At 35.2% G+C, this 10,080-nt stretch overlaps 1 protein-coding gene across 1 annotated transcript; it reads left to right on the forward strand.

Moving 5' to 3' along the window:
- Positions 1–1,492: 1,492 nt before the first annotated feature.
- On the forward strand, positions 1,493–2,781 carry LOC130973895 (leucine-rich repeat receptor-like serine/threonine-protein kinase BAM1). Its single transcript, XM_057898582.1, has one exon. It carries the CDS (start codon positions 1,493–1,495, stop codon positions 2,723–2,725), a length of 1,233 nt encoding a protein of 410 aa, XP_057754565.1. The 3' UTR covers positions 2,726–2,781.
- Positions 2,782–10,080: the final 7,299 nt, after the last annotated feature.

The raw sequence follows: 10,080 nt of genomic DNA on the forward strand, positions 1-10,080 counted from the left end.
TATTCAAAAAAACGAATATAATTTAACGACTGTAAAAAAATATTTTCACTATCAATACATTAAAATTGAACTCTTAAAATTTAAGATAAAAAAGATTATTTTAAAAAAGATGACTAATATTAGCTAAAAAAATTGATTCCCGGATTAAACTCTTTCATTAATTTTCTTTTGAGATCATCAAAATCATGATATAGTCTTGTTAATAACAAATTGAATGCATGAAAATTAATTTTTTTAAGTTTTCAACTATAAATCAATTTTTTTAGTCAATATCTATTAATTTTTTAATATTAAATTTTAAACCATAAACTCTAAGTTTTAAATCTTAAATCTTCATCCTAAACTTTAAATCTTTCGAAAGAAATATTAAAAATTAAATTACAATTAAAATTTTTTTAATATTAGCTAATTAAAAATTAGCTTTTTATATTTATTCTTTTTTAAAGAATAAAATATATCTTTTTTCTTTAAAATTTATCAAAAATTTTAAAAATATTAAAATTTTTATTTTATTTTAATTTTGTCTAAAAAATTTTTAGTTTGTATCAAATATATTCTTATCGACTAATTTTTTAAGAAACTTGAGCCAAATTCAATAATATATTCACAAAAATAACCTTTATATAAACAAACCAGATACAAAGTTTCGTCACTAGCTTCTAGTTACTAAGTATTATAATTGAATCGTCTTAAGCTTCTTAAAAATTTAGCTACCATGGTATAATTAATATAAATAGAAAATTTGTAAGATAAAATTAAAATAAAATAAAATTAAAAAATATTTTTTTAATTTTTTGTCAAATTTTAAGAATAAAAAATCTATCATTTCTTTTTAAATATATAATTTTTTTAACAAAAACTAACTTTTAATTAGCCAATTCTAACTAATTTTAAAGTTTATTGTTTATAATTTAAAATATATAATTAAGAATTTATGATTTAAAATATAAAATTTAAAATAAATAAAATAATCTTAAAAAATTTAATTATTTAAGATTACTGATATAGAATATATATTATAAAAAAATTTAAATATTCTTAAAACATCAATATTCAAATAATTTTAATCATTTACTTTAATTAATATTATATATATATATAATTAAAATTAACGATTAAAATTATTAAAATACCGATTCTTGAAGAACATTTAAAATTCTTCTTTATGTTATATAATCCTATAGTGTATTCTTCTTTATAGTCTCCCTAATATGTTCTAAACTTGGAATACATATTCTCCACCAAATGGAGTTGCACCAAGCTCGATCTTGAGCACCTGTTTGTTCATTCATTAATGCAGCAAGTTTAATTCCTTGGCAATAATGTCTTTATAGGTGGGACCCAGAGCCATTCGCAAATGCAGTCAAAATGCATGAGCTCCTTTCATTCACTGAGACTGTGCCACTCTCACTAAATCACACACTTACCTTCAAGTTTGTAGCATTGCCACCCCATCCCTCTCTCCAATTCTTCTTCTTTCTGAATTCTTTGAATGGCCACACCACATTATTGTTACAGTTTCCTTCTGGTGTCCCACCTTTTTCTCCTTTCAGCCCAATCTCTGGATCCCACTGATTTCAAAGCCCTTCTCTCAATCAAGAATACTCTCACCGACGTCTCTCCCACCACGCCTTTCTTCTCCACCTGGAACCTCACCGCACCAGATCCCTGCTCCTCCTTCTCCGGCGTTACCTGCTCCTTCAACCGAGTTACCATACTTTCACTTGGCGCCAACTCACTCAGCCTCGCCGGCTCACTCCCACCATCCATCTCCGTTCTCACCGAGTTGACCCAGCTCATCCTCTCACCTGGAATCGTCACCGGTTCTATTCCCCAGGAACTCGGTCAACTCAACAAACTCCGAGTCATCTCCTTATCCAACAACCGCTTCACAGGGGCCATACCCTCAATCTTCTCCTCTCTCAAAACCCTCCACACCCTCGACCTGAGTAATAACCAACTCGCCGGGTCTATCCCACCGAGTCTCACCGAGTTGCCGCAACTCAGAGTCCTCATCCTAGCCTCCAACTCACTAACCGGAGACTTCCCGCAAACCGTTTCCTCGCCATTACTCCATTTGGATCTGAAGAACAACAAGCTCACCGGGACGTTACCGCCGTGGATGCCGTCATCACTCCGTTACTTATCCGTTTCGCAAAACCAAATGTGGGGTCCACTCAGCAACGGCTTGGACTCACTCTCAGAGTTGGAGTTTCTAGACCTGAGCATGAATCATTTCAGTGGGCCCATCCCGGCCCAACTCTTCTACTTGCCAACGCTCTCCTCTCTCTTCCTACAACGGAACAATCTCTCCGGTCACCTTCCGCAAAGTCCCGGTGATAACGGTCCGTTGATCTGGTCCCCATCGTACGGTGAAGGATCGACCGTTGATCTCAGCCATAACTCACTCAGCGGGAAACTATCAACGGTTTTCGATGGCGTGGAAAGCTTGTTCTTAAATAACAACCGATTTATTGGGACGGTCCCTGAGGTGTATGTTAAGAGCATGTGCCGCGGTAGCACCAGAACATTGTACCTTCAGCATAACTACCTAACGGGGATACCGTTTCAGGAGGGGACTGTATTGCCCGATACGGCGTCGTTGTGCTTGTCTTACAATTGCATGGTGCCGCCGGCTAGCCTGATGACGTGTCCGGCCAGTGCTGGGGAGCAATTGTCGAGGCCGGTGGCCCAGTGTACCCTCTTTAACAAGAGATTAAATTAGGTTCGAAGCCGATTTCACATGAAACTGATATCGAGAACTGTCAAATTTACTTTATTGTTGACCTTAAACTAGTTTCCTTTTGAATTTATATATTTATATTTATTTATTATTTATTTATTTATTTATTTTTTGGTAATTATTGATAATGTATACTATGTATTTTACGGTTTGGCCCAATACTGCCGTAGTGCTCTGTAAGTTCTCTTTTATTTTCTTTTTCTTTCATTTATATTTTGTTAGACAGTTTATAAGTTCCAAATTAATTGAGGTTGGTAAGACAATAATGTTCTTTTACCAGAGGTAGATATGTATTTATTCCTTGAGAGAAGAAATACATTCGGGTCCATTAGGACAAGAAAATAAAGAAAAGAGAGGGTTTCGCACATAATTAGAGACAATCATTAATTGAACAAATGGTAACGAAGATAGGAAGGAGTTAGCAAGAGTTACGGAAAGGAACTCCATCCCCAAAGATGATATGCTATGGGTTAGAGTCCTTGTGCATTCGTAACATCCAACTTGATTTTACGCCAATTCTCTCGTAATTATAAGGGTTGATTATTTTCGGTGACATGTCTTGGAAAAGAGACCGAGATTGAAATTAAAATAAGTTTTAGTATTGTGTTTGGTGTAAAGTGAAAGATAAATATTAAAATAAGAATAAGTTTTTAATTTAATTTACACAAAAGATAAAGTTAGAATTAATTAATTGAAATGAGAGTATTTTAGATATAAAATGTTATTAAATTTTCAGTCACCGTTTCTAAATATTTCAATCTCTTGTATATCTACTTTTTTGAGGTACTAAAATATTAAAATTTTGAAAATAGAGACTGAAATTTTAATATCAATTTCGGGGCCAACAAACTATTTATTTAACTAGTTCTAAAAATTTAATTATTTTGAATTGTTATCTAAAATTAAGGTGAATTTTGATTTGGACATGAGGTCTAAATTTTTTTAGATCAGAATTCCAACTTTTTTGCCAGGACGTTGGTTTATCCGACGTTCTCACCTAAACGGTGGTGGTTAGCAAAAATTTAAGCAGATTTTTAGTGAGATTGAATTGGAAAAAAATACGTAAATGCTAGGGTATTTATAGGATGGCAATAGAAAATTTAGTTATTTCTAAGAGATGGCTTATGAAAATTATAGGTTGTTATTCTCTTACAGAGTAAGCATCACATAGGTCCAGGTTGGTTATCACTTGAAGGGTGATAATCGAAGTAGTGGGAGAGCATCTAACTTGTCCTTCAAGTTAGATCGAATACGAGTTTCATAGATTCATATCTAGGTTGGTTCAACCCATGTGGATAAAGTCACATGGTTTGGGTTTGATATTATTGAACCGAATTCATGCAACCCGATTTCAAATCTCTTCTTACCTGTTAGTAGAATGTGAATTGGGATTATATCTAGTGGATCAGGTATGAATAGTACCTCTACCTGAGTTTTAGCTCGTTCTTCGCTTAGCTTTTTCCTTCTTTGTTAAACGAGCATAAATCCTAAAAACACTACCAGTTTATGAGTCATGAGTTTGAGTTTGACACCTGGCATGTCAGAGACTTTCTATGCGAAGAGATATACGCTATCTTGTACTAGCTAAACAAGCTTTGTTGAGATTATCTTGTAAGTTTTCCCTAATGCTGGTGATCTTTTATAGGTGTTTTCTGATTTGAACTTCTTTGAGTTTGCCCTCAGATTGTGGTGGGAGCTGTTCCTTTTTCCTTGGCCTTCTGAGTTCAAGGACGGAGATTAGTCCTCTGGCTTTTTGTCCTTTAAAGATCAAGCTTTTGTTGTAACAGCTTTTTCATAACGTTTGATCTCCTTTTACTGTGACATCCCATTCTTGATTGGAAACTTCATGCATAGATGGGGTTTTAGACCATAGTGGAGAGTTAGTTTAAGGTACTCCGACCTATCAAGGCATTGTAGGCTGTTGGTGTATTTACGACCACATAATCCACCTTTAAAATAATGCTCCTCTGACCTTTTCTGAAGGTAGTGTAGAGGCTGATATAGCTCATCAGTTGGATCGGGGTCTTTCCTAACCCGAATAGGGTGTTCGGATAGGCCTTCAAGTCTTTGATCTCGAGATCGAGTTTCTCGATAGCCGGCTTGAACAGGATGTTGGCTGAACTTTCTTGATCTACCAAGGTCCGATGCAAGTTTACATTTGCCAATATCATAGTGGTCACGACCGAGTCGTCATGGCCCGGGATGACTCCTTTAGCATCTTCTTTGGTAAAAAAAAATTTTGGAAATGTCAGACTCTCAGTCTCCCGATCTCTTCTCTAACTTCATAAACTTTCTTGAGATGTCTCTTTCAAAATGACTTGGAGGTTCCTTCTGCTATGAACTCTCTGGCTATCACATGGATGTACCTTTAGAGGGTCCTTTCTCGATCCTCGTTCTTATCCTTCTCATGGAAACTCCTTTTATCTCCTAAATCTTATATTTTTTGTTGGTCCAACCAAGTAGGAGCGACATACTTATCTAATTGGTCATCACAGGCCAATTTTTCTATTTCATTTTTGAGGTCATAAGTCACTGGTGTGATAGACATAAATACGGTGATATTCACAATGTTCCATCTTGTTCCATCCTTTCTTGCTTTTGATAGGTTGGGGTGGTAGGAGCTTTTTCTTGTTGCAAAGGTCCCTGTAGACTTCCAATAATGAGACTCTTAGAGATGGATTAAGAGAACTATCTATCTCTTAGACCATTTATTAGTCCCATGATAGCCGCTTCAGTGGGCAGGTGTTGTATCTCCATACAGGCCTTGTTGTATTTTTCCATGTCGGCTCAGAGTAATTTCCCGACTTCATGTTTTACTCCCAATAAACTTGAAGCATGCTTCATTTTCTATTTTTGGTTGAAGAAATGGATTAGAAAAACACAAGCTAGATCGTCGAAGAAAGTTACTGGCCTGGGTGGCAACCCATTAAACTATTTGAGCGCTGTTTTGGTAAAGGTAGTTGGGAAGGTCTTACATCGAGTTACATTAGATGCTCCTGCGAGATACATCCGACTTTTAAAATTGCTAAGGTGGTTCCTCGAGTCGGTAATTCCATCATAAAAGGTCATTTTTGGGCTCTTAAAATTCTTTGGAACTTCTGCCCACATGATAGCCTCTAAGAATGGGTCCTCTCCACCATAGTAGTAGTCAAGGTCGTCCGCTTCCCAAGCTCTCTTCTATTTTAACTCCATTTCTAGCTTTTTTATTTTCTCGTCAGCCTCCATTCACAGTGCATCTTCTTCCTGAGCTAGTGCTCAATGTCCTTCTGTCAGGCTAGCTCGTACTCCAATCGCTGGAGCCAGTCTAAATGGTTGTGCACCAGCCCCAGAATTTTGGTAGTGTTGCGTCCCTCTCTTTCAGTGTAGGGTATATGGATGGTGGATTTCAACTTTTGGGTTGGTGAAGTTAAGGCCAGAGAGGGTTGGCGAGGTTGGAGAGAAGGTTGTCGATGCTGGTTATGAGAATGTGGAGGAAGAAGAGGTGGTATGGATGAGGAATGGTGATTCTGATCATGACTTCTGGTGTAAGAACCAGAATCCAAGGCCATTTCGTCATCTCTTTCTGTCGTTGTCTGCCATTTAGAATGTAACTCTTCAGGTTTTTCGACAACAGTACCAATATTCCGAGGTGTTACCTGAAACCAAGGTGAATTTGGGCCTAAACATGAGGTCCAAACTCCTTTGGATAAGAGTTCCGACTTGTTTATCAGGATGGTGGTTTATCCGACGTCCTCTCCCGGATGGTAGTCTAGGGTACCTGTAAGAAATTTCGATGCCTAAGTCAGCAGGAGTTTAAGCAGGATTTTGGTGAGATTAGATTGGAAAAAATACTTGAGTGCTGTGGTATTTATAGAGTAGCAGCACAAGACTTAGTCGTTTTTTGGAGATGACTTCTGAAGATTATGAGTGGTTATTTCCTTATAGAATGGAATTTTATCTCCCTTGTTCAGGACTTCAGGTTGATTATCACTTAAAGGTGATAACTAAAGTAGTGGGAGAAGAATCTAGCTTGCTCCCCAAGTCGGATCAGATACGGGTTACAAAGACCCGTATCTAAGTCACTTCGACCCATGTGAATAAAGTCGTATGGTTTGATTTTGGCATTATTAGACCGAGCTCGTGTGGCTCAATTTCAAATCCCTTTTTACCTATTAGTAGAATGTTAGCTGGACTTATATGGAATGGATTTAAGTATAACCACTAATAATAATTAATTATGAAAAAACCTTTTTCACAAATTATAAAAATTTCCAAAAAAAAAATTACTTTACAATTTTTTTTCAAATGATCTAATTTATCAATAAGTTCTGGCCGAAAGAAAAATCAAAAGATGAAACTAACAAAATTAAGAAAGAAAAAAAAAACGCAAAAGCTGGTTGTGTTTCGTCCGAGATGATGTAGCCGAACTATAAGCTGTCCGCGCTTATTGAGATGCCGAGTAACGTTGAATTGCTATTTCTGGAGAAAGTTATAGGTCGGCTAATCTTTCAAGCACCATAGATGAAATACTTGCAAAAAGGTCTCTAACGCAAAAGAAAAAAGTGTCCTGATTTTAAAATTATAACTATGGTATATAAAACATTTTTCTGGGTGTGTCATACACTATATAGCTAGTATATAACTAATACTTTTGTAGTCTACGTAAAAAAATAAAAACAAAAAAAATCAAATAAAAAGTAATATTGTATTGATTTTTTCGTTGTCGCACATTCTCAAATCCTATGGTTATATTCATCAAACCTTAATTCTTTGGATTTATGTGTATGAACTTCTGGTTACAACAACTTTCAAATAGCTGAATGACTTTCACTTCTTTTGCTTGACTTCAAACTTTTGCTTGACTTCAAATGTTGAGATATATTTAATAGACTTCATGCTATTTTTGACTCGCAAACAAAATTTTTAAGCATATGCGTTATCGTAATGAAACTTTTATAATTTTCCAACAGTATCTTTCCAATGACAATGGTGATAAAGTAATTTTAAAGGCTTGTGATCCAACAATATTGTGGTATTTAAGTGTTATATCAAAAATAATATTTTCGACAAATTATTATTCAATTTTTTGACAAATGTGTTCGATAAATAACAACTAACAAAGTAAAGTTGTTTGGATTTCGAGCAAGTTTCAAATGCAAAAAAATATTATTTTGTCATTCCAAGTGTAGATTAGAACAATTCTAAAAGTCATTCGTATTTAAAAGAATAAGTTTTTAATAAAGAAAAAACTAGAAAGAAGATTGTAAAAAACGATTCTTCATAGTTATAAGATATAATTATAATTTTTAATTGTTAAAATTCTCTATAAATAAAAATTTTAAGATTAAAATAAAATATTAAAAATTATTTAACAAATAAATACTCTAAACATCTTAACACACAAATAGATTAAAAACTAAATGTTTCTTTCAACTTTTCTTTTAGTTTCATTTACATTTTGTACTTTTGTTTTTTTTAATGTCTTTTCAATCTTCATCTTTTATTGTAATCTTTAACTTCAGAATTCTATAAAATTAATATATTTAACTATTATATTATGTTTAATTTGACAACCTACATTGTTTGACAGTCGATCATCTATATTGATGAATTGGAAAAAAAAAACCAGTAGAACACTAAAGCCGTGCAATGAGTAAATATCTATTTTACCTTCTGAAAGATTTCAATTTTGTTAAAAGGATCCCATAAAATAATAATGATAAAATGATCCTCAAAAAATATGTTCTGTTTGACAAAATGATCCAAATATTAGTCAATAGTTAATTTTTTTAGTCACCTGTTAAATTTTATGATATTTCTAATTTACCCTCATCTTTTTCTCTCTCAAATATCATCAACATCACTCTTACCTTCTCCTATCCTACTATCATCACCTTATATTGCTGCCCTCACCCACTTTTATCATCATCAACTTCTATCCTATCCAATCTCACTGCCACTAAGAATTACTCCATCCGTCACTGCCCAGTCATGGTTGGAATCATCATTATTATCATTATCATTAGACATAAATACTAAATTGGTATTCGAAAGATTTTGACGATGACAAAATGGTACCTGACTTTTATTATTGACAAAATAGTCCCTAAAAATTTAAAATTTGACAAAATCATCCAACCGTGAAAGAATGATGTCACAGTGAACGAAAAACGCTTATGTGGCCGTCAGAAAAGAGCTCCGATGAGGGCAGAGAGCTCCGGCGACGTTTCCCTTCTTCTTCGTGTTCGCTGCTTCTACTTCTTCAACACACCGCCGCGTGCCTTTTCGCCATGGCAGCTGAAGAAAAGGACTGCCATGGCATGCCGCTGCACCTCGTCGAATTCTTCGTGTTCACCGCTTCTTCTTCTTTAACATGCCGTTGCATCCTTTCCGCATCCCTTCTGCCATGGCAGCACCTCGTCGTTGCATCCCCTTCTGCCATGTCAAAGAAGAAGAAAAAGCATCCCTTCCGCTATGGCAGCACCTTGCGGCTGCATCTCCTTCCGTCATGGCAAAAGAAGAAGAAGAAGGCCATGGCAGCACTTTGTCGCTACGTCCCCTTCTGCCATGGCAAAGAAGAAGAAGAAAATCGAAAACGTCGCTGAAGTTCTCTGCCATTATCGGAGTTCTCTTACGATGGCCACATCAGCGATTTTTGTTCACTGTGATGCCATCTTTTTACGGATGAGTGATTTCGTCAAATTTTAAAATCTTTCATGAAATTTTGTCAATAACAATACAAATTTAGTATTTACCTCCTATCATTAATTACTACCAATACCATCATATCCCATCCCATTACCACCAATCCACCTCATTTGTCGCACATTTACCCATTGGCAATATTATCTGTCTTCATCACACCCCACCCCGACATCCTTTGCTAGTATCAAACACTTAACTCTAACTCTTTTATCACCATCATACACCCAAAATTATCATCATCACCATCAATAATAATAAATTGGAAAACAGAAGTTGAGAGAAAGAAATAAATTGAAAATTGAAAAGGAGAGAAAGAATGACAGAAAATATAGAGAAAGATAGCAAGAAAAAATTTTAAATAAGTGGAGGTGGAAGTGGTAGTCAATGATGATGATGGCAGCGATTGAAAAAATTTGATGGTGACGGAATTGTAAGATGGTAGTATTGAGTGCAAAGCAACGACAGTTGGATGGTGGCAGTGGAATGGAATGGGTTGGGGTGAGAAAATTGGTAGTGGTGGATAATGGTGATAAAAAAAAAGGACGAAGATTAGAAGAGAGAGAATTGATGATGGGTGATGATAAAAAGGGGAGGGGTGGGAAGAGAAAAAGGATAGGGTAGTAGTTTTATGAGAGAACGTAATGGTAAATTGA

Source organism: Arachis stenosperma, chromosome 4 (genome assembly GCF_014773155.1).
Source record: "Arachis stenosperma cultivar V10309 chromosome 4, arast.V10309.gnm1.PFL2, whole genome shotgun sequence".
Lineage (NCBI taxonomy): Eukaryota > Viridiplantae > Streptophyta > Magnoliopsida > Fabales > Fabaceae > Arachis > Arachis stenosperma.

What these genes read in the sequence shown, in the direction of transcription:
- LOC130973895 (XM_057898582.1), top strand. Translation starts at nt 1,493, where the DNA reads ATGGCCACACCACATTATTGTTACAGTTTCCTTCTGGTGTCCCACCTT.